The sequence below is a fragment of the Ruditapes philippinarum genome, unplaced genomic scaffold (genome assembly GCF_026571515.1).
Source record: "Ruditapes philippinarum isolate M1 unplaced genomic scaffold, ASM2657151v2 ctg6582_1_1_1_1, whole genome shotgun sequence".
Taxonomy (NCBI): domain Eukaryota; kingdom Metazoa; phylum Mollusca; class Bivalvia; order Venerida; family Veneridae; genus Ruditapes; species Ruditapes philippinarum.
This window is the reverse complement of record NW_026854313.1, coordinates 25,996-51,591: the sequence shown is the minus strand read 5'-3', so window position 1 is coordinate 51,591 and position 25,596 is coordinate 25,996. Positions and strand designations below refer to the sequence as shown.

Here is a 25,596-nt window from a genome sequence, read left to right as displayed (position 1 = left end):
TTGATCTGGGACTTTAAACTCTGATGGTAAATTTGTTTTTCCCAATGCAAATTTCAGAAACCCGTTGGAAAAGCAGCCCAGTCATTTCCCGGGAAATTTGGGAAAATTTTTTAGTTTAGTCAAAAAGGGAACCCTGTTAAAATAGGTAGACTGCTGTGTTTAAAATTTTTAATTTTCCCAAATAAATAAATTGTTAAAAAGCAGAAAAAGAAGAAATGGGCAAAAAATTTTTTTGTTTTTTTTTTTCCCCTTTCCTTTTTTTGTGTTTTTTAAAAATGTTTTTTTTGGTTGGGTTTTTTGGAAATCTCCCCAAAGGGATTTGCAGTATTTCATGTCAGGAACTTGAAACTATCAAGCTAGCTAAAGGCAGGTCCAGTGGCTCTTCTCATGCGTCCAGGCATGCCTTAATAAATGCATGATTTGTCCTTTCAGGTCTACAGTTTTCTGCTACCTGTACACACACATGCACTCAATATACGATCTTTTTAGTGTTTATGTGACTCAAGACCCAACTCACATATGTTATCAGTATGGTCAATGTAATATTTCCAAAATTGCAATAAAATATTTAGGAGTTATGGATTATTTTCAATGAATGAATGGGTGGCTTCATCAGTGTATTAAATATAAGATATTGTTTTACCATACAGGTGCGGGGAGAGAGTACATCTAGTCAAAAATCATCTGCTTCAAATACTTCACCAGAACAGGAAAGGTAAACAAATTACCACCAATTTTCATTAGGTATCCTAGATTACCCCACCCACTTAATTTTGCATGGAAATAAAGTTTGTGTTTTTCCTTTTGCCGATTCATATATGTTACATTGTAAAGTAAACATATTCAGGTTTGAAATTAAGAAAACCATTTGATTCAGTAAACTCATTAATTGTCATTATAGATAAACAGGTAATTTTTAGCTCGACTATACGAAGTATATGGAGAGCTGTCCTACTCGCCCCGGCGTCGGCGTCGGCGTCCGCGTCCGCGTCCGCGTCCAGATTTTAGATTAAAGTTTTGGTGCAGTAAAATATTTTTCACTATAACTTTGTCATTTCTTAAGGTATCAACTTCAAACTTCAAATATATGTTCCTTATCATCAACCACATCTTATGTGACAAGGTTCATAACTCTAGCACCAATATTTTCAGATTTATCTCCCCTTGAACATAGAATTTTCCTTAAAAAATACTATTTTTTACTGTAACTTCTTTATTTCTTAAGGGATCAACCTCATACTTTAAATGTATGTACCTTATCATCATCCCCATCTTATGTGACAAGGTTCATAACTCTAGCGACAATATTTTCAGATTTATCTCCCCTTGAACTTAGAATTTTCCTAAAAAAATGCTATTTCTTACTGTTTCTTCTTTATTTCTTAAGGGATCAACCTCATACTTCAAATATATTTACGTTATCATCCTCCCCATCTTATGTGGCAAGGTTCATAACTCTAGCACCAATATTTTCAGATTTATCTCCCTTTGAACTTAGAATTTTCCATAAAAAATATTATTTTTTTAACTGTTACTTATTTATTTCTAAAGGGATCAACTTCATACTTCAAATATATTAACGTTATCATCATCCACATCTTATGTGACAAGGTTCATAACTCTAGCACCAATATTGCAAGAATTATCTCCCCATAAACATAGATTTTTTTACTAGAAAAATGTTATTTTTTATTATAACTTTTTTATTTTTAAAGGTATCTACCTCAAACTTCAAATACTTATTCCTAATCATCAAATACATTTTATGTGACAATGTTCATAAGTCTTGAAGCAATATTTACAGATTTATCTCCCTTTGAACTTAGGATTTTCTTTAAGAAATATAATAACTTCTTTACTTTTTAAGATATCTACTTCAAACTTCAAATATATATTTCTTATCATTACACAAATGTTGTGTGACAAGGTCCATAACTCTAGCATGACTATTTCTAGAATTATTCCCCTTGATTCATAGTTTGGTCCTCCTTACTGCGTCCAGTATTTTATTAGTCGAGCTTCGCTGTCTCCTGTGACAGCTCTTGTTTGGTTATACAAGCAAGTCTTGGTAATATAATCATTATGATGATAAATACATTATATTAATACAAACATGGTGATATAACCATTATTTGAATATAAACATAGCAATGTAACCATTTTGATGTAAATCTTTATGGTATGTACATTGTATGGTTATATAAACTGTATGGTAATAAAACCAATATTGTACATGTAGTATAAACTTTATGGTTATATATAAACAGTGTGGTAATGTAGATATTATAAGTAAACATTTTGATGAGGTAGCAGTATGGTGTCAGTAGATGATATAAGTACTTATGTTAAATGTTATACAGATTTATACTACTTAGATGTAAGAAAAAAAAAAGGAGAGAGAGTTAATGGGTTATGATTGCCCCACAAATTTAGACTCAGTTAAGCATGTAAAATATAAAGATAGATCAGTCAATACTCTTGTTAATCTAATACAGTTTGCAGATTATCTTGGCTTTCAAACACAATTGCTGCTTATTTTACTAAATTTCACCATTTTATTCTCATGTTGCATACATCATTAAAAAATGATTAAATCATTGCATGCCCTAATTAAGAATTTAGCAGATTTTGTAAATGATGTGAAACTATACATTATTAAGTAGAGGACAATAATTTGAAATAAGAAATGAAAAAGCATCACCTTTGTGCAGTAAAAGGTTAACTTTTGTTGAATTATATATTATATAGGAATTCAGAGAATTATTTTTGTATAGTTTAGTATAGTAAAAAATAGGGATGGCAACGAGTAACCGGTTAACCGAGTACTCGATCGAACGTCCGAATATCGGTTAACAAAATTGATTTTCGATTACTCGGAAAAAAAATATTTATTTTCTACTTTTTTTGCGATTTAGAAAGATTAGTTCAGAAATTCGGGAATGTACACGTATCTGTATAAATACTTCTTAAATGCAATCAAAACATCCTTGCAGAGGTGTGAAAATGATATTGTAAATTTAACGAGGCGATCAGCTGTTTGACACGCGTATGGGATTGAACACAGTCCTGTCGTTTACGTCATTCGGCCTCTTATGATATTTAATCATCTTTTAATATTAGACAGTTTGTAGCCGAAACTTGTTACTTATAAAAACGTAAATATATACGGAATATTATGTTGTAACTTTGTATTTTGCTACGAGCAGCGGTGGAAAAATTGATATCTCGCGAGACCGAAGGTCGAGCAAAATATCACTTTTCCTACATTGCGAGTAAAAAAATGCATAGGCTCAGAAAGCTACTACAAGATATTTTTCCTTTTATTAAATACCTTTTCGTTTGAATTATAAATGATTTTCATTATAAGAAATTTCAGAAAATTAAATGTAGCTGTCAAGAAATCAATTTATGACCGACGGATGAATCAAAACCGGACATGCCTTTTATAATTTTGGTTTCCGTTTCCAAATGCTACGTTTATACACAGCTAAGATCCGGAACCAACGTCAGAAATAGTCCGCACTTCCATATATGGTACCATATTTGTCACTAACATAATACGGACTTTTCTATCCGTTTAAGCGTATTTGTGCGTTGAAGTGTATTTGCGCTTCAAAGTCATCCTGTATTTTAGGGAGAAAATTTGTAGGTATATAATAAATGCTGTCATTGACATTTCTTATGTTTATATTTATATATGTATTTTCTTGCAGTCCTATTTATCGTTACGAATTCTATGAATTAAAATTGAAAACGAAAGTAGCATGCAGACGGTGTTGATATTGTGTGATAAAACTTTAAATATTATTTGAAATCATCCGAGTAACCGAGTACTCGATCGGAAAAATGACCGAGTACTCGAGTATTGATTTTGGTATTCGTTGCCATCCCTAGTAAAAAATTGAGTATTGTATACAGTTATTTGCATGCTTCAATAAGTAAAAGAGGTTAAAATTAAACAGAAATGTTTCTTTGAATTTATTGATTACTTTTCCATTAAACCATTATCCCATTGGCTTGGAAACGCTTTTCTATGCTAACAGCTTGGTACTTGGTAAGTAAGTATATTTTGCAATAAGCAGATCTACGGAAAATGTATCATGCATGTTTAAAGTTTATTTTTGCAGTGATTTTTTTTACTTTCTGTAACAACAATCTTTGTCTTTCAAATAAGGAAATTTTAGCATAAACATAAGAAAATTTGGGGGGGGGGAAACAAAGTCACCAAATAACATTTACCTTTTAGGGATAAGATACATTTATGAAAGATGTTTTTCATTAAAAAAAAGCCTTTTGACTAAAAGTTGACCTGGTTTGAAACATGGATCTTCACATTTTAAGGTTAAATTGGGATTTTTTTTTAACAAAATTTGATTAATTGGGAAAAGACGATCAATTTGGATGGAAATCTCCACTTCTTTTACTTTCAAGGCTTAATAATTATTGGGAATTTAAGAAAATTTGGTTAATTGGGAAAAAATTGATATTCAGCCTGTATTTAATGTAGAAAAAAGATCACTGACTCGGTGTGTGTGTGTATTGGCATGTTTGTGTTATAAGAGTGTGTTTTTATACCATTATATCTCCAGCTGTGGTAAAGCTATGAGTGAGACCCAGTCTGCGGCGCCAACTCCGTCAACGGGGCCAAACAGCCCCTACCTGCCAGACACACCTATACAGTTTGACCTTTGTTCGCCAGAGGATCAAAATGGGGCGACAGTGAATAAGTCAGGACCTCCAAAGTTAGTGCTCTTTTGTTTCATGCATAGTTTACTCAATGTCTATGTTATCTAACCATGAAGAGAGAGTTATATGTTATTATTCAGATAGTTATTTTGTTAAAGCATGCTGTATTAGATAGATGTGTGCTATTACCAAACCCCTATAAAATGTTTTGCATGACTAAGAGGAAATTTAATGTGAAATATTAAAAAAAGAAAATTTGGTACAAGTTCAAACACTTCCCCCACTCATTTTTGAAAATGTTTGAGAATTTACAAAAAATGTTGTCATGGAACCTATAAAATTCATGAAATTAAGTGCTTTTAAATGTATAATGAATGATTTTGCAATATTTAGAGTTATTAGTGCACAAAATTAACATCACACCCAGCTACATGTATATATATAACTTTCACTTTTGCATTTTAGAAGAGTTAAAATTAATTGAACATATTTTTCTCTCATGTACTGCACTTAACTGCTAGTTTGTGTTTCAATCACTTTTATAAGTGTAATGTGAACCATCATTACTCCATGTGTCAGTAATACAAGATTTTGTTGAAGTGTAAAGGGTAATGGATTTTTCGTTTTCATTCTATAAGTTTTTCCTTCATCAGTTTTTAGATTACTGGCCTGAAATGTTTATCTATCATGAAACAGTGTGTTATGCATAAGATCCATATCACATCACACATAAGGTCACACATAAAGGTCAAGGAATGGTGTCGTCTGCTTGAACAATCAATTTTCATGTTTCAGGGGATGAAATATTTGAAACCAATCAAATTTGCTTGTGGTTTTAGCTTATTAGAGCACAATATGCTTAAGTTGCTTACTGTCCATTGTTTAACCATCTGTAAATCAATACTTCCTTATCTTGAAGCAGCTTCTGAGCTATTTGGTCAATTTGATCAAAATGATATGATTATGATGTAACTGACTAAATGATTCATAGATGCCCGAGAACCAAAATTTTGGAAGATGGGTTTGTATTTCCCTTTATTTATAAAAAATAACTTCCTATAAACTCTTGTAAGCGATATAGGGCCATCATGAACCTCTTCTTGATATTTTGGGTATAGCAAGGAATCACACTCACTTGACCTATCAAATTGTTTGTACTAAATCTATTTGACCAATCATATTGCTTTTTTCAGGAGAATAAATCCTTTTGACCAATCAGCAACAGATGTGATAGATGCCTTAGATGAAGCTATAGACAATGCTGCATTCATAGAAAGTTTTCTTGTTAGATTTCTGGGCTCTATGGAAGTCAAGCAAGATAGAGGTAAAAACATTTAACACAGTATAAAGTTCCAAGGAAATCTACTTTCTTTTTAGAAATTAAGAAAACATAATAGGGAACATAATAGAGACCATCTACACATTTTGAAATTGCCTGATCAGGAAACATAGGAAGAAACATTTTAAGGATATTGTTTTTTACCAGTTGTTGGTAAAGTAACTGTTATGTGTAATGAATTTCCTTGTTACGTGGTTATTGATTATGTACTGCACAGGTACAGGTAAATATGTTGGAAATATGTTACTTAAACTTTACTTTACATGCTCACTTAGCTGAATAGGGAGAGCATTGGATTAGTTATTCATGAGTCGCTGGTTCCATCCTCCGGCAAGGCTGAAATTCTTTGTGACACTTGATCTCAAAAAATTGAGTCTAATGGTCATTTGTCTCTCACGGCTGATACGGAAATCATGTGAGGTAAATAGTGACTCACTTGCTTAAAAGTTGGTAATTACTGGTAAGGTATCCGGGAAAACCAGTTAGGTGGGTTGATGGCCAACTTATGACCGATAAAAATATGTGATAAATCTGGCATTAACAACAGAAAAACTACAAAAAAAATATAACATAGAGTTCATATTTTTTTAAGTAAGATATATTTATATGGGTTATATTTTGAAAAAAAAATCCAGATGACATTACAAATCTCTTTGTGTGTTATTGTCAACTTGTCTGTGCTAAATAATATGTGATACTAAGTATACATAACCTGTGCTGTGACCTATAAAAGAGGGGAAAGTTACTGTATTTGAATTTCCCACCCTAGAAAGAAATTGTTGTTGACTATTTCAGGAGAAAAATTGGTGCATGAGACAATAAGACAAATAATGGCTGCTCGTGCAATACATAATGTGTTTAAAATGACAGAATCAAGGATGGTTGTATCTAGTGAATGTATGAGGTAAGGGGTGATTTTGACAAGTATGATTGATACAGTTAACAAATTTAAAGTGACATTATGCTTATTAATTCTACGTCAAATTGAGTTGATTTTTATTTATTTCTACAGATTGATTATTATAATAATTAGTGATTAACCAATGATTAATTATGAAAGATGTTTCAGATACAATATAATAACGACCTCTATCATGAAAAGACTGACCATTTATGCTTAGGTGGGCATAATGTCACTTGAAGATAGATAAAAGACAACTTTGTCTGTTTAATTCTTCCAGTGAATATTAAAAAGTTATTTTGAGACCGCTTTATGTTACTTAAGATTCAAGGACATTATTCACATTGGACATTTGCCTCCTAGACATTAACCCCCTTATTATGATGTGGTGGACATTTGCCAGTTTGCCTCAACCCAGGGATCATGGGTTCAAGCCCTAATGGGGTCACAACCATGTTTCTTCACATGACACCAGTACTGGTTGGTTCCAGAAAGCCGACAGTGATTAATATAAGTTGCAAGAACTTGTTTTGCAATCAAGCTTAAATAAATATGTTTGAACCAACATATCTTTTTGTTTTATAAACCAACTGTTTAAAATCTGTGAATATTGATGTCATTTATATATTACAGATTGATAGAGCCTTCAAACAACACTGTCAGGGTACAGTTTGCCTTAGAGGACATATCATATTGGGCAGCACATCATGAAAACAATAGGTGATTACTTCCCTTTACTTATAAAAGAATAGGCATTTTCTCCCTTTGTCTACAATAAGCATTTACCTCCCTTTACCTATAATCTTACCGCCTCCGTGGTCGAGGGGTTAGAGTCGATAACTTCTAATCCAGTTACCTCTCTGGCGTGGGTTCGATCCCCAAGAGATGCTTTGGTAGTTTAGCACGGAGGAAGGTAGTCTAGTACTGGTGTAACTCTCCAGGAAGGATGGTTAGGAAACTACCCGCCTATATGAATGAAATACTGCTGGGGAAAGGCGTAAAATGAAACAAACAAACAAATCTATAATCTTTATAAAACAATAGACATTTTACCTCTCTTTACTTGTAATTCTTATGAAGGTTTCCTTTAACTTTATCAATATTAATGAAATAAGCTAAAACCTTTCTTTACCTATCTCTATGGTACATTTGTATACAATTTGTAATATCCCCCATTTGTCCTGTAAAAGCTTACTTAAAATAGGCATTAGGTCGTATGATTTAATTTCTATAAAATGTGATTACCTCCCTGTATGTATAATACTTTATCAGCTGATATTCAAACATTGCACTAAATTGGTAGGATAATTACAGGAATATTGGCCTCTGTAATATTTTGGGGAAAATTCAATTTGATATAATCCGCTTTTGAAGAAATGCATTGTAACAAAATATGTTGGGACACGAAGACATAGTAATAATATAATTGAGATGTTATTTGTTTGGTCAGGTTGTTTGGTTTTATAACAAGGAATAAAGGAGAAGGGTCGTATGCCTGCCATGTGTTTGAGTGTAATGTCTCCGCAGGAGAGGTAACCTACCATTTTATCTTAATTTGTGTGTTCTATTTTTAGATTTATTTAATATTTTATATATTTGAAACTCTGAAATTATGAAATTAACAGGGCTGGAAAAAGGCTTGACATTTACTTGTCCACAAATAGGTTTTGTAAATCGATTTGTATTTCAAATTTATTTTGAGTCTTGCACATGAATAAAATGTTCAATATTAAAATGTTCAGTTCTGAAATGTGTCTATGTTAAAATGTTCAATATTAAAGTGTTCAGTATTGAAATGTTCTATGTTAAAATGTTCAATATTAAAATGTTCAGTATTGAAATGTTCTATGTTAAAATGTTCAATATTAAAATGTCCAGTATTGAAATGTTCTATGTTAAAATGTTCAACATTAAAATGTCCAGTATTGAAATGTTCTATGTTAAAATGTTCAATATTAAAATGTCCAGTATTGAAATGTTCAATGTTAAAATGTTCAACATTAAAATGTCCAGTATTGAAATGTTCTATGTTAAAATGTTCAATATTAAAATGTTCAGTATTGAAATGTTCTATGTTAAAATGTTCAACATTAAAATGTTCAGTATTGAAATGTTCTATGTTAAAATGTTCAATATTAAAATGTTCAGTATTGAAATGTTCTATGTTAAAATGTTCAATATTAAAATGTTCAGTATTGAAATGTTCTATGTTAAAAATGTTCAACATTAAAATGTTCAGTATTGAGAAATGTTCTAATGTTAAAATGTTCAACATTAAAATGTTCAGTATTGAAATGTTCTATGTTAAATGTTCAATATTAAAATGTCCAGTATTGAAATGTTTTCAATGTTAAAATGTTCAATATTAAAATGTTCAGTATTGAAATGTTCTATGTTAAAATGTTCAACATTAAAATGTTCAGTATTGAAATGTTCTATGTTTAAAATGTTCAACATTAAAAATGTTCAGTATTGAAATGTTCTATGTTAAAATGTTCAACATTAAAATGTCCAGTATTGAAATGTTCTATGTTAAAATGTTCAACATTAAAATGTCCAGTATTGAAATGTTCTATGTTAAAATGTTCAATATTAAAATGTCCAGTATTGAAATGTTCAATGTTAAAATGTTCAATATTAAAATGTCCAGTATTGAAATGTTCAATGTTAAAATGTTCAATATTAAAATGTTCAGTATTGAAATGTTCTATGTTAAAATGTTCAACATTAAAATGTTCAGTATTGAAATGTTCTATGTTAAAATGTTCAACATTAAAATGTTCAGTATTGAAATGTTCTATGTTAAAATGTTCAACATTAAAATGTCCAGTATTGAAATGTTCAATGTTAAAATGTTCAATATTAAAATGTTCAGTATTGAAATGTTCTATGTTAAAATGTTCAACATTAAAATGTCCAGTATTGAAATGTTCTATGTTAAAATGTTCAACATTAAAATGTCCAGTATTGAAATGTTCAATGTTAAAATGTTCAATATTAAAATGTTCAGTATTGAAATGTTCTATGTTAAAATGTTCAATATTAAAATGTTCAGTATTGAAAAGTTCAATGTTAAAATGTTCAATATTAAAACTTGTAAGACAGAGAATGAAAATACAATTTAGATGTTTTGCCTTTATAAGTTTACAATTTTTGATGATATTTTAAAGTGAATAAGCTCAAAGAATTGATGAAAATTCATACACATTGTATTTTAATATCATATTTATAATAAATAGAAATTGAAAAAACCCATGTGAGACAATTTATTGTTTAGAATACAACATTTTACAGAAATGTTTTTGGAAGTAATATACAAGATTTTGTACTATCTAGTTTTTTTCTTTCCACAGATTTGTAATGCAATAGGTACAGCAACGAAAATGGCTTTCCATGCTTTAATGGTAAGTAATTTCAATAACTTTTCATCATATTGATAAAAGTACAAAGGTATTCTACGCATTAGCAATGATAAGAGGTTTTATATTGTTTTTGTCCCAACTTTTTTGTCTGCTTTCTCTTTGTACACCTTTCACCTTTGCCATAGAATCCTCATTCTATACTTTTGGACAAACATATCTTTAAACAGACATATCACTGGACAAACATAGCTTCATTTGCAGGTATTGAAATATAACCTCAACTCTTAAATGAATCTGACCTTCAAGCTCAGATTTTCAAAATTTAGGACATTACACTGTACCATCATTTTATACAGATTGGGGACTTTCGTGTTTTACAATCACATACTGTTTATTAAATTTATTTTTAGTTTTAATATTTTTTTGTTGTTGTTTGTATTTAAAGAAATGAATGCAAATAACTATTTTCATATTTGATGCTAGTTTAAAAGTCCATGTAAATATACATGTATTGTAAAATGATGTAAATTGCCGAGCATACAACATTAACAATTACTGTAATTTTTGTTTTACAGGAGAAGAAGGCTACAGAGAAAATTAGGTCATTAAAAGATAAAGAGAAGGTGAGATAATTATAACACTATTCTGTATATAAAAACAGCAGGCAGAGGATTGGGTTACAGTTTACTATGTTAATATAAAAGTTAACTCAAACAGACCCTTGAAAGACAATTCTGTGCTACTAGTATAGTGCTGTCTGCAAATCTTCTAGCTTTGATTTTTGTGGGGGGGGGGGGGGGGCTGGTAGGGGCGGGGCTTGATATGTCTATTTTTGTCAGGTTGGAAATGTCTAACAACCTGTTTGGAACAGTAACCCAGTCCTTTGTAAATTTTAAATATGTAAATTTTCATTTAAGTTTTTTGTGTGCATTTTTGATTTTGCTAAAAATAAATATTTAATATAGGTAATAGAAGATGTTGTGTGTAAATCAGTATTATGCATAATGTGTATGGGTTATTAAATTATAACTGGTTTTTATTACCTTGTAACAGTGTACATTATAATCAATCCTGATGAATTGCAAAAAAATGAATGGTCCCTAAACAATTTTTTAACTCTTCGGCAGTCATTGCATTTGAATATTTTCAAAAATACTGCCCCCATAAAACAACAAAATTTTCAAAGAAATCACCCTCTGAGTGACCGTTTTCTATTATAAGATAACTTAAAAGTACAATGTAAATTAGTTCTTTTAACAATTACGAACAACCCTTGTTTGAGTGTCAGTAATAATGCATATCAATTTAGTATGCAGTGAAAGTTTCTTAGGGAAGTAGTGTTTTAATTAAGTACAACTGTCGTATTAAAGTGGCACACCTCCAGATGGTAAGCAAATCTTTAAAAAAAGATAAAGTTATGTTAGAAAGATGTTCTTGTAGCTTAAGAAATGTAGAGACATTCAAAATCGAGGTGAAACTTTTAAATGTATGATTATCATGAAAAAATTATGACAGATTTGACCAGTTTTATCACCAAAATTCAACCCTTCAGTAACGGAGTAAGAGTAATTTCTAAATATTTTGACAAGATATGGGTACTCTGTGAATGGTAAGTGTGCCTACAGCTACAGGTTAACTTGTACACTTGACAACATTTAACTCAATAGAACAATGTTATTTTAAGTTTTCTAAAAAAAAATTAATACAAATTTCAAATCTGGAGGCATGCTGCTTTGATAACTAAAGCCAAATTTCTCCAACTAGGGATGTACTTATTTTAGATAGTAAAAACTTCTTAGTGAGTTGCTGTGAATACTAGTAGTTGGTGTTTTTAATTTTGATAGAGTGGCTTACTAGAACATTGTTTCTTATAGAAGAGTGTTTCTAATTACTTTCTTTAAAACCTAAATGTTTGTACATAGGTGTAAGGTACTTGTACAACAAGAACAAGAAAGAATTGCTTATACAGAGTTATATACAGAGAAAGTACAGGGTCAAACATAGCTCACCTGTGTAAACCCTTAACCTGCTAAATTTATTTCAATGGATCTGTCTAGCTTTGAATTTGGAACAGTCCATTCAAAGTTTAAGGGATTTCAATATGAAAATAATAAAGTTGGGCTACCCAGGTCAGACTGCATGGATGCACAGGCTGGCTGGGCTGTATACTGGTTGCTAAGGCTGATCATTTTTGGTTCAAGCAGGTTACCGGTTAAATATTTATGCAAGGAAGAGATTAGGGCATGTTTGTCCCTATGAATAGGTGACTCTTGCAACAGGTTTGACTGTATAATGACATGAGAAGCTTGTAATTATATTGTGAGTTTGAACAAGAAAGTGCAATGCTTTATGACACTTTGCTTGTAGGATGAGGGTAAAGATGAGGTAAATATACATGTTACTGTTCTGTACAATATTACAATAGTTCTAATAAAGGTTATATACTGAAGTATTAAGGTTATATGCTTATATCATATGGTTATATGATAATACCATATGGTTATTTGCTAATACAATATGGTTATATGCTAATACCTTATGGTTATATGCTAATACCTTAAGGTTATACGCTAACACCTTAATGATGTATGCTTATATCATATGGTTATATGCTAATACCTCAATGTTATATGCTGATACTTTAAAGTTACATGCTATTGAAGGTAATTTATTTTTTAGTAACTTGTGTTGAAATTATACCCCGTACCAGGTTGGAATCCCATGAGTACATGATTGTATTACTTATGTTTGGTATTCATTTGAAACAGAAATATTTGCAATATTCAGCAGTTTAAAGTAATAGTTAGGTTTAATTAAAGAATTGGAAACAGATATTTACCGGACTGTATTGTTTTCAGTGAAAAAAATATAATGTATATTTAAAGTCAAAACCTTATATTGTTCAGCATATTACTTTTATTAGAACTTTTGTCTAGGTTGGTATACACGATTGGTCACAGCGGACATTAGAATTATTTAATGTATCAATTGTGCATGTGTAAATGCCATGTGCACATGAAGCTGGAGCGGATCCAGGATTCCAGTTAGGGTTGGGGCAGGGGGGGATACACTGATTTATTTATCATCATGTGTACATAAAATGACTATTTGGGTAAATAGTTAACTATTGCATTTAACATTTAAGTAAAGATATGTTCATGTAGTAAATGAAAACAATTCTGATGTTCCACCTGTGCCACGGCAGGTATATATGTATTATGTACACAATGTTGCTTTCTGGTGGACGTGTATACATACATGGTTGTGCTTTTAAAGTCATTGAATGGTATTTCCAGTGTGGTATGCACATGTTTCCTAACAACAATCTATAAAATGTAATTTAACCCTTTCCCCCATGAGCATATCGTGAAAAATGGCCATTTTAACTGAAAAGCCTCCTCTTACAAGTTCAAACTGCTATGAAACTATGAAAAATGCTTCAATACTAATCAAACTTGGCACAAATGTTGACTGGACCATTGCCTTTGTAATGACATGCTCAGTCTTAAATTTCCTGTTACCATGGCAACGAGGGGACATCTCAAAATTGCCAAAAATCACTATTTTGCCTCGATTTTTTCCATCAAAATTTATTTCAAAGTGCTGCAACTTCTCAATGGATTGAGATAGAGTCAAAGGCTTTTCAGCGTTGGTTACACATTACTTTATGATCAACCTGGGGTCATTTTAAGCCTCTCACAAGTCCAAAATTTTCTTGGCGATGAGGGGGACTCCGCCCCCCCTTCAAACCCCCCAAACAGAAGGGGGCACATCCCCCTTCTGGCAACCCCCTGATGTATTATTTGGATGGGGGACGGCGCCGAAAAAATGGTCACTTTTTTTAACAACATTTCTCAAACGAAAAACAGTGTTTGGGGTCTAAATAGGACATTTTTTCACTGTTTGAGGCCTCAAAAGGGGGGGGGGGGGCAAAAAGCCGTCGAAACACGCTTATATAAGGGAAAAGGTTAAGACATATTACATGTGCTAGTATATAAGCTAGAATTATCCACTTAAAAAATGCAGAGTGAAGGGGGGGGGGTATAATTAGGACTAAAACAGTCAAAAATGATGAAAGTTTGATATTATTTTTAGGTATTGATTAAATTGTAAAGATAATTATTGGAAATACCAGATCTTTGACTTTATAACTTTATGTAAAGACTGCTTTGTATATGAAATGTTCGTATTTTATATGGTTGTCTATACAAGAAATTTGCAAAGAAATTGAGGAGGCATTTTTTTCTTACAACAAAAATTTTTCAGAGCATGGTCCAGCATGATTTCAAGGAAAAAATTTAATTGCATGTCACTATTGTCAATTTTAATGTGATCTTGTTAGATACGTAATTACTTTATGTGGAATATTGCCTTCTTTTTTTTACATTAAGATATCAGCACTTTATGGTGTATACCAAATATCATATCTTATACTTACTAAGTTAATATTCAGTTAATATTACTATAGAAACACTGACACAAAAAAAAGAACAAAAAAACATTTTACTTTGATAAGTTAAGTCTTGATACAAACCTACAGTAACCAATCTCTGTATATACATATTTTTTTAAACTGTTCTGGAAGCAAAAGGGGAGAAAACTCTGTCTGATGAAGCAAAAGGGAAGATAACTCTGTCTGATGCACCATGTCACTAATACAACTTCTGGCTGCAACCAAGTCTTGATTTTCAGCACCAAGCATTAAATATTAACTTGCATGTTTTTATGTTTAAAGACACTTGCATTTCTTTTATTGTTAAAATGTTATTGGAATGAAAGGAAATTTGATAAACTAACATAATTATACCTCCTCTATGCTGGGAAAAAGTGAATTGTAAATCAATTTTAGCTCACCTTTTCAGAGAATAGATGAGCTCTCTTTTAACTCACCCTTGCATTACTAGAAAATTAGGTAATGGTTTTGCTTGCACCTTCATATTTCTTTACAACATTGAAGGTGCATATATGTCATCACGATTATAAATAGGCGGTCACTATCTAAGACCCATAACTCTTGCATTATTTTTTCATAAATGATACCATTTTGAAAATTTAGTAAATCTTTGTTGAGGGTTTTACTTGAAAGTTTTACATATTGTTTTCTTGATAGTTATAGTAAGTCTTTGAACAATTAAGACCCTAGACTTTTTACATATTGACTCACTAAATTATTCCCATTTGAAAATGTTTGCTACTTTTAAACACTGAGAATAGTCTTGCACAACTAGCATCTGTTGGTTATCCATGTACTTAAGCAGTCTTTTGATGTCAGATGATGACATTGTTTTATAGAGGTCATTAGATAAAGGTCAAGGTCATTAAATTTGTTTATAGAGGTCATGAGATAAAAGGTCAAGGTCATTAAATTTCCAATGGGAATATTGTATGTACATTTTGAACCCTAAAATTAAGATTATTAAGAAACCCTTAAAAATTTATTGATTTCAAAATAGGAAGCACATACATTGCACTTATAGTCCAAAGTTGGCAGAATGTCAAGTTTACAGTGGCACAGTTTCCAATAATGTGTTAAATGAAATTACTAACCTCATTAACTTGTACTATATTAAAATGTTCTGTTATTTCCTGCTATAAATCATGCCAAGTTGTACAGTATTTTTCTAGAGCTTTTATGAACTCATATTGTACAGGACTGTATTATCATTAATGAATAATCTTCTTCTAAATAAAATATATTCCCTAGAGTGTAACTAATACTTTAATACCTGTAAATCATATACTAGAATATGCTATGTAATCAAGGTCATGTATATAAACTTAGAGAATATATAAATATAGAATACTGATTAAATGAAATAATTATTTCTTGCATATTAGACTGGATTTTCAAGTGTTTGCACCATTGCTTCTTAAAACCCCCATACAAGACAAGTTGCATGCTTTAAAAGTACATTATCCAGAATATGAATGATTTTAGTGTGCTTCTAACTAATAGGAATCAATTTGTAAATTTAGAGAAAAAAGTGATGAATAAAGATATTAGGTTTCATAATTTCTTTTTATAGTTTATTCAATTTGTAATATGTAAGAAAAAAATAAATCTCTTGCTGTTAATTGTTACAGACAGGAGTATTTAACTGACAGTGGCAACTATTTAGCTAAAACTCTTCAAAGACTTGTAGAAATTGTTACCCATCTTAAACACTTATATTTAGGTTTGTACCAGCTCACTCAGCTGGTGTAAGATTATTATAAGATGAAGTACTGAAGTGGTAGTGACAATTGGTGATCTCAGTATTTGTCACAACATCTGAATAATTTGCTTCCTAACTATTTGACTGCCAGCTATGAAAATAGTAAAAGACTTAAAATGCCACAATTATAGAGCCAGGCCTGAGTCTGTACCATTCATGCTATACTGTTATATACGTAAATATTTAAATATTGAAGCTATCAATGTATATAATATAATTGAGCCGTGCCATGACAAAACCAACATAGTGTGTTTGCGACCAGCATGGATCCAGACCAGCCTGCGCAGCACAGTCTGATCAGGATCCATGCTGTTCGCTGTCAGTTTCTGTACTTATTATTGGGTTTGTAAGCGCACAGCATGGATCCTAATCAGACTGCCCGATGCGCAGGCTGTTCTTGATCCATGCTGGTCGCAAACACACTATGTTGGTTTTGTCATGGCGCAGCTCAATTATTATTAGTCAATTAGTGTCATGTATAATCAGAGCTATGGTGTAGGCCGTATATTCCTATTAATAGACTCTTAACAGGTTTGCCAGCAGACAAGGGAGTCCTGAGATAAGATTCTCTGCACATCACATGCCTAAGATCTACATTAAAAGTACCCCATGTGTTAACAGTAAACTGTTTATTTGTTGTTATAATGATTATGATGATATATTTATACATGTGTGATTTCTTTTAATTCTTGCCTCTTTGACAGGTAGTTCATACTGTATGACTGTATGTCAAGGGCCTTGTCGGCTAAGTGCTTATGATCACTACTTTTCAATGATCTGCCCTTTATGTTTTTGTAGGTGTTAAATTCCCCAGGGGGCAGATTGACATTTTTCCTGTAAGGAAGCTATTCACTTCAATTGTTCTAACATGGTGCCTACTTTCAATTTACATAATCTAATGCATTAACCACTTGGTCACACCTCCACATGTCGACTTTTGCCAACAGAAATACTTTGAATGGCACCTAAATGGATCTTGCTCCACTAGTAAAAGATGACACTGTGCTTTAGTGACTTTTACAGTGTCAGTCAACAACAAAAATATTCAGCGATTGCTTTTTCTTTTCTTTAAAATAAAAACAAAAAGAAAAAAACTGGTTTTGGTTGTATTTCAGAACTTGTTACTTGCCAACATAAACCAATTGGAGGATAAAGAGGAGGAAGAAGAGAGCTTGCTGTCGTCTAATTTACCGTTAAGTAGTGACAAAAACTACATGAAACTGTCTGCTGAAGATGAACAAGATATGATGGATGAAATGGATCGAGAGATGAGTACACTTGACCTTAAACCAGATTCACCGAGGGTAAGTTTATTTAACCCGAGGGTAAGTTTATTTAACCTGAGGGTAAGTTTATTCAACCTGAGGGTAAGTTTATTCAACCTGAGGGTAAGTTTATTTAACCTGAGGGTAAGTTTATTTAACCCGAGGGTAAGTTTATTTAACCTGAGGGTAAGTTTATTTAACCTGAGGTTAAGTTTATTCAACCTGAGGGTAAGTTTAATTAATCTGAGGATAAGTTTATTTAACCCGAGGGTAAGTTTATTTAATCTGAGGGTAAGTTTATTTAACCTGAGGGTAAGTTTATTTAACCAGAGGGTGAGTTTATTTAATCTGAGGGTAAGTTTATTTAACCTGAGGGTAAGTTTATTTAACCCGAGGGTAAGTTTATTTAACCTGAGGGTAGATTAGTTAACCCGAGGGTAAGTTTATATAACCCGAGGGTAAGTTTATTCAACCCGAGGGTTAGTTTATTTAACCTGCAGTCTGCTAGTGGCAGGAGATTGTATCAATGTGATCAGTGCAGACCAAGGTAAGCTGGCACATCTGTACTGTCTGACAATTGTCTGCTCTGTTAGATATTCATTTTATTTTGAAATGAGTGAGACTAAAAAAAAGGGCTGGAGAACCACACTAAATAACATGTTTCGGAAAAGGGTGATTTTGCCCTTAAATTAATCCTTGAACTATGAACCTTACTGCTAATAGAGTCTTTGCTTTAAATATTGTTCAGGCAGTGTAGATTTTAAGTCAGCCTTAACATCAATAAAACCTTACTATAGACTGTGTAGTGTTAGCTGTTTGATTTTAATGTTTTGATATTGACATCCTTTGAATTGACACTGGACAGCTCCAAAATGAAAAAAGAGCAAGTCTTTAGCATAAAATTATGCAAAAACACATAAATGTTCAAACATCAAATATCTTGAAAAATAACTATTAATATGATTATCATAAACCATTATGATATGAGATTGATATAGCTCCAGACTGGAAAAAAATTCATATCCAATGCCAGAAAAAAAAATCGGAATAAACTGAACAGGATAAAAAGTAAGTTGTGCCAAGCTTTGAATGATATAGCTTTAATTTTATTGAACACATGACTCATTTTTGCAGACGCCTGCTGCAGAAAATGGAGGGAAAAGTGAACAGAAAAAAGAAGAGGACTTAGAGTCAAATGCTTGATATGAAAAAACAGTTTGATTTGGTTGGAGTACCAAATAATAGACTTAACTCTAGAGAAATCACATCAAATGTGGAATATTTGTGAAGAAAAATCATGTGCAACTTCATTACAGCCAATCAGAGCAGCTTTTACATCAGATGTGGAGATTTTTTTGGCTAAATGAGATATGTTTTCAGTCTGAGCTTTATTCTTAAGCTCTCATTGATTTTTTTGTGGGGTGGAGGCTTTAATTGCTAGATTCATTTTTACTGCATTTTATTTGCTGCAGTCATTATTTTCATATGCTGTAATTGCTTAAATATTAGCAAAGGAAAGGTCAAGGTTTATAACTTTGTATCATGAACCAGTCTCATAACTCATAATCTGATTGGGTAATATTGAGCACATATTTGAAATTGACCAATGAAAGAACGTACTGCTCTAGACTGGTCTACCATTTCAGTTGAAATCTTACGCACTTACGCTTAACTACTTAAATTTACAAAAAATGATAATAAATTATGCTATTACTTCATAGAAGTAATTTATATTAAGTCATTATTGTAATTCATTGCAATATGTTTGTAAGATATGTTGAAAGCTTAGAAATAGGTAGATAATTCAAGATATTTTTTGTTGTTTTGCTAGATCATTTTATTTTGTTTGAACAAATATTTATAGACGTGATACTTTAAGTTTTTAGATGTGATATGTAATAAATTACAAAATGGAGGACAAACAGAGTATGTTAAGGGAGATAAGGTATTGTTTTAGCATGTATTTTTTGTATTTTTCCATGTACTATGGTCCCAATAAGAAAGTTGTTTTTATATTCATGACTGCTTTGATGTACAAAAATCAGGTAATGTCCAGATTTCCGAAAATAATTATTGTATGTGGCCTTTAATTATACTCATACAAATCCTAATAACCACATTGATATGAAAAATAAGGATTCACTTAAGAGTTTCTGTTTTAATACTTGATATATTGAATACAGTAGAAGTGGAGTAGGTTACTCCAAAGGGAGGCAAATATTATTTAAATAATATACAAAATAAAATTTTCATAACTAAGCAAGAAAAAGATGTTAGCAAATTTTGATAATTAACATGAAAATGATTAGAACAATGTTTAAAAAAACTCACTTGTTCATTGTTTTACATGAAACTTGATGTTTTATTAACCACTGAAGATGTTTAGTTGAAACTTTTTACAATTATGACAATAATTTAGTCATAATTATTGATATATAAACAGGAACCATAACTGCAGTTACTGTGTAACACCCCTTTATTTCTCGGAGGTTCTGTTTATTATAAAACTCTGAGAAAAGTAAAAAATATGTTCTCATTACAGCGTTTGTTAAAAAATGGTCGCTTCAACAACTGTCAAAGCACCTAAAATGAAAGGTGTCTGCATAATTATGTTATGTTTATTTTATTACTTACTCTTCAAACATGTGATAATTGTGCAGGATTTGTATTATACTGCATGGTTCTTCCTTGTACATGTGAATTACCCACCCCTCCCCTCATTTATATATTATTACCTGGTATTTATTTGTAAAATATTATATAAAAATGTATCAAATATTTGTACAATTGATCATAATATAAACTTGATCTTATTAAATTTAAGTTACCTGCAACTACTCGGTATATTTTGATATACATGTATATATAATTTGGGGAAAAAAGTGCTATGCAGAGCTTGGAAAATATATAAATTGTAAATAGACACAATCATTTATATTCATACTCTATGTAAAGTTAAAAAAGAGTTTATCACAAATATTTTTGTGAATACCAGTATTTTGATATGTTGTGTCACAATAATAAAGAAATTACTGTAAAACTGTATAGGTATATTTGAATCTTTCATTCCAGCATTTTTAGCTCACCTGTCACAAAGTGACAGGGTGAGCTTTTGTGATCGCTTTTCGTCCGGCGTCCGTCCGTCCGGCGTCCGTCCGTAAACTTTTACTTTAAATGACATCTTCTCATAAACCACTAAGCCAATTTCATCCAAACTTCACAGGAATGTTCCTTTGGTGGTCACCTTTAAAAATTGTTCAAAGAATTTAATTCCATGCAGAACTCTGGTTGCCATGGCAACCGAAAGAAAAAACTTTAAATATCTTCTTTTAAAAAACCATAAGAGCTAGAGCTTAGATATTTGGCATGAAACGACTTCTAGTGAGTGTCTACCAAGTTTGTTCAAATAAAAGCCCTGGGGTCAAAATTGGCCCCGCCCCGGGGGGTCATTGATTTTCCCTATATGCATATAGTAAAAACTTAAAAAATCTTCTTTTAAAGAACCCAAAGAGCTATAGCTAAGATATTTAGCATGAAACATGTTCTAATCGGTGTCTACCAAGTTTGTTCAAATAAAAGCCCTGGGGTCAAAATTGGCCCCGCCCCGGGGGGTCATTGATTTTCCCTATATGCATATAGTAAAAACTTAAAAAATCTTCTTTTAAAGAACCCAAAGAGCTAGAGCTAAGATATTTAGCATGAAACATGTTCTAATGGGTGTCTACCAAGTTTGTTCAAATAAAAGCCCTGGGGTCAAAATTGGCCCCACCCCAGGGGGTCATTGATTTTCCCTATATGCATATAGTAAAAACTTTAAAAATCTTTCTTCTTTTAAAAAACCAAAAGAGATAGAGCTAAGATATTTAGCATGAAACATGTTCTAATAAGTGTTTACCAAGTTTGTTCAAATAAAAGCCCTGGGGTCAAAATTGGCCCCGCCCCGGGGGGTCATTGATTTTCCCTATATGCATATAGTAAAAACTTAAAAAATCTTCTTTTAAAGAACTCAAAGAGCTAGAGCTAAGATATTTAGCATGAAACATGTTCTAATTGGTGTCTACCAAGTTTGTTCAAATAAAAGCCCTTGGGTCAAAATTGGCCCCGCCCCGGGGGGGTCATTGATTTTCCCTATATGCATATAGTAAAAACTTAAAAAATCTTCTTTTAAAGAACTCAAAGAGCTATGGCTAAGATATTGAGCATCAAACATGTTCTAATAGGTGTCTACCAAGTTTGTTCAAATAAAAGCCCTGGGGTCAAAATTGGCCCCGCCCCAGGGGGTCATTGATTTTCCCTATATGCATATAGTAAAAACTTTAAAAATCTTCTTTTAAAGAACTCAAAGAGCTATAGCTAAGATATTTAGCATCAAACATGTTCTAATAGGTGTCTACCAAGTTTGTTCAAATAAAAGCCCTTGGGTCAAAATTGGCACCGCCCCGGGGGTCATTGATTTTCCTTATATGTGTATAGCAAAAACTTAAAAAATCGTCTTAGAAAAAACCCAAATAGCTAGAGTTAAGATATTAAGCATGAAACATCTTCTAGTGAGTGTCTACAAAGTTTGTTCAAATAAAAGACCTGGGGTCAAAATTGGCCCGGCCCCAGGGGTGTCATTGTTTTTAACTATATGTGTATAGTAAAAACTTAAAAAAAATCTTCTTTTAAAAAGCCCAATGAGCTAGAGCTTAGATGTTTAGCATGAAACATCTTCTTATGGGTGTCTACCAAGTTTGTGCAAATAAAAGCCCTTGGGTTAAATTGGCCCTGCAACGTTGGGGGGGGGGTGGGGGGCCTATATACAGGTGAGCGACCTCAGGGCCATCATGGCCCTCTTGTTATATTATTGATTCCAAATAATTTTCATATTTACTTAGTTTTAAATGGGATGATTTTATATTCGAACATACAAAACAGTGAGAACAGCCTTTCTGATACAAGATTGTTCTGTTGGATAAAAATACTTTATGACTTTTTCATTGGAGCAGAAAGTTATAAATTTGAAATAATACTTTTTTGTACAAAATTTAAACACTGACCTTGCCAGATTGTCTTAAAGAAATGCTCTTTATGGATAGTGCAATATAATGTTTAAGCAGTCTTGTTTGGGTGAAAATTTTCATTACAGACTAAAATTTGTTTTTATAATTGATACAGTAGTCATTTGCCAGGAATCTGAACTGTTGGAATTATAAGAAAATATTTAATCAGATTCACGTAAGCTAAATTCTTGTACATCAGATTTTCAGTAAGAGAAGATAACAAATTTTATGATTCAATTTTTTGCATCTTTATTTGTATGGAAATACAGGATACAGATAAAAATGTGCTGAGCTTTGCCTTGAGATGTTGTTGTTTTTTTTAATAAGTCAATATTTTGCGGGCATTATCAAAAATAAATGTGTTGTTATATTTCTTGCACCTGCTTTTAACTTAAATGATTATGGGTGAAGCATATACACATGTAGTTGCCTGTTAAATCTCCCATCTGTCTGTTTCTCAGAACATGTTTCTTGGTGTAGACAGAAACACAAACAAGCGCTTATATATTTTATTAATCTAATAACAACTCATCCATACAGTGGTAATACCTATAATACTGTTACAGAACACCTGTTACTTATTATTTGAAAGATATTTAACATTGTCCTGTGTGTTGATACCTCCAGTGGACCTTTCCTTATTGTAAGGTGTCAGGTCAGCTAGGTCAAGGTCACTTAGGCTAATTATAGATTTTCCTACTTTTCCATTATTGTACTACGGCAATGTTTTGGAACATTGCCAAGATGACATAACAGGAGCATCCTTTACTTACAAATTATATTTATTGTTTTGTTATTAATGGTAATGAAATGTTCAAGAAACAAATGATTTATTATTTACATCATGATTTACAATTTTGTAAACATTGTTACAGGTTTGTTAAAAAATAAAACTTTGGTAAGGGATATTTGATCTCTGTAGACACGTTATACATGTACATATCTCAGCCCATCATTTCCTTTATATATTTGATTGGTCAACTAATTTTAGCAACTTCACTAGCAGTTCTCTTTATATTTATAAAATTTCCTTTATTTGTGATGTAATGTCTAGCAACAAAATTTACATCTGGAGTTATTATTATCATGAAGAAAAGCCCAGCTTTGATATTTTTTCTTCATTTTGTGCCATAAGTTTTATTTATGTTTTTAGAATTTTTTTCCCTCCATTTTTTTTTTCATTTAGAAATTGCTTTATTTATTAGGGAATAAACTTGTAAGTGCTTGATGTAGCTTATTTATTGTTTTCATTTTTTATTTCATCATTTCCACATTATAAACTGTTGGTAGGACAATTATCATAAAAAACTTGAAGGTCTTTTATAGACAAAATTAATGTACTATTAATACTATTATTTAAGATATAGAATTGAATGTTTTGAAAGTGTAGAATGAAATGGCAAGTATCTTTTAGCAGTGAATTGTATATTTTACAAGAAATTCATAGAAAGATTATACAAGTTTAGAAATAAACTGGATGAAAAGGAAGAATTCAAAGAAACCGCACGTCAGGTATAGAAATAGATACAGGGAAAAAAAGGATACATTTACTCTTTGTTCACAAAACAAAATAGTCATACACTCATGTTGGTGTGGCTCATTTGGATATGTGCAACCATGTGATATCAAATAAACATTGTGTTAGGGGAAAAATGTTTGTATATGATATGTCGGAATGTAAGTTATATGGAAATCCTGAACCCCTTCTCCTCCTCTTGTAACTATTTGTGAAGATTTGGTTTTGTTTTAAATGATTTCCTATTAAATATTGCCACTTGTTATATATTTTTTCACGCTATTTTGTGATATATTTGTTGCCAGACTGCTTTTGTAAAGCTGATGTATTATACACAAGTGGTGCTTGCTCATAAAGCATTGAAACCTGCTGTTTATAGAATTTGAAAATTTTATACCAGTCATATGACTGTCCTATCATTGGCTGTTTTCTTATCTGAGATTTTTTAATTAACCAATCAGGAACATTGAATATTTTACTGGGTAAAATTACTTTGGGTCCAGGATACATCTGTGCATGTTTCTAAACTCGAAATTTTACTGTTTCTTGTTTAAATGTTAAATTCTGTTTGAGTGGAAGCTAGAAGGTTACATGGATGTTAAACTTCACTACAATTAGCACAGTCCATTAACAAGTGTTATCAAATCAAGCCTGCAAGATTTTCAATATGCTGTTTTTGGCTTTCTTTATTGTTTCTTTTATTTTTAGCAAATAATTTTGTTTCAGAAAAGATATATTATTAATTGTTAATTCTTGGATGATAAGCTGTTGTTAAAGAATTTAATAATAATAAACAAGTTTGAGTAGTACTCTCATAGAATGACTTTTAAACATATATATACTTCATTTAATTATCATAAATGTACAATTATGATGTCCATATTTTACATGCTTTATGATCTATTGAGAATGGCTGAAAACTAGATTACAAAAAATAACATTATACAGAAAAATAGTTGACACTTTTGGAAGGTCAGAAATAATAAAAGATTCTTTTATTACAAACATTTTTGTGTTTGTGTGTGATTAAGAAAAACTTATGTTTTGTAAACTATTTTTCAAATGTCAAATATATATATTTGGCACAAAAAAAAATTGAAAATGCAAAACATCTAGATATATGAGATAAAGCTAGGGTTTGTTATTCTATATTACTTCATAGACCACTGTACTAAACTCTGCCCTGTTATGAATAAGGGTTAAACAAATAGTGAAAGCATTTCTTTTTTCTTCTTTGAAAACTGTCTTTGCTTTTTAAGTTTTTCTTTTC

The 25,596-nt window shown here is 31.4% G+C and overlaps 1 protein-coding gene across 1 annotated transcript in view; it reads left to right on the top strand.

The window, feature by feature from the left end:
- Nucleotides 1–25,587, top strand: part of LOC132739770 (DCC-interacting protein 13-alpha-like) — a 60,024-nt gene extending 34,437 nt beyond the window's left edge. The window contains exons 13-24 of the mRNA XM_060727567.1: nt 58–113; nt 617–715; nt 4,590–4,742; nt 5,880–6,010; nt 6,821–6,929; nt 7,560–7,646; nt 8,377–8,458; nt 10,280–10,330; nt 10,864–10,911; nt 12,656–12,673; nt 17,619–17,807; nt 18,903–25,587. Coding sequence (XP_060583550.1) covers nt 58–113; nt 617–715; nt 4,590–4,742; nt 5,880–6,010; nt 6,821–6,929; nt 7,560–7,646; nt 8,377–8,458; nt 10,280–10,330; nt 10,864–10,911; nt 12,656–12,673; nt 17,619–17,807; nt 18,903–18,971 — 1,092 coding nt within the window. The 3' untranslated portion in view covers nt 18,972–25,587. The remainder of the gene's footprint in view (nt 1–57; nt 114–616; nt 716–4,589; nt 4,743–5,879; nt 6,011–6,820; nt 6,930–7,559; nt 7,647–8,376; nt 8,459–10,279; nt 10,331–10,863; nt 10,912–12,655; nt 12,674–17,618; nt 17,808–18,902) is intronic.
- Nucleotides 25,588–25,596: the final 9 nt, after the last annotated feature.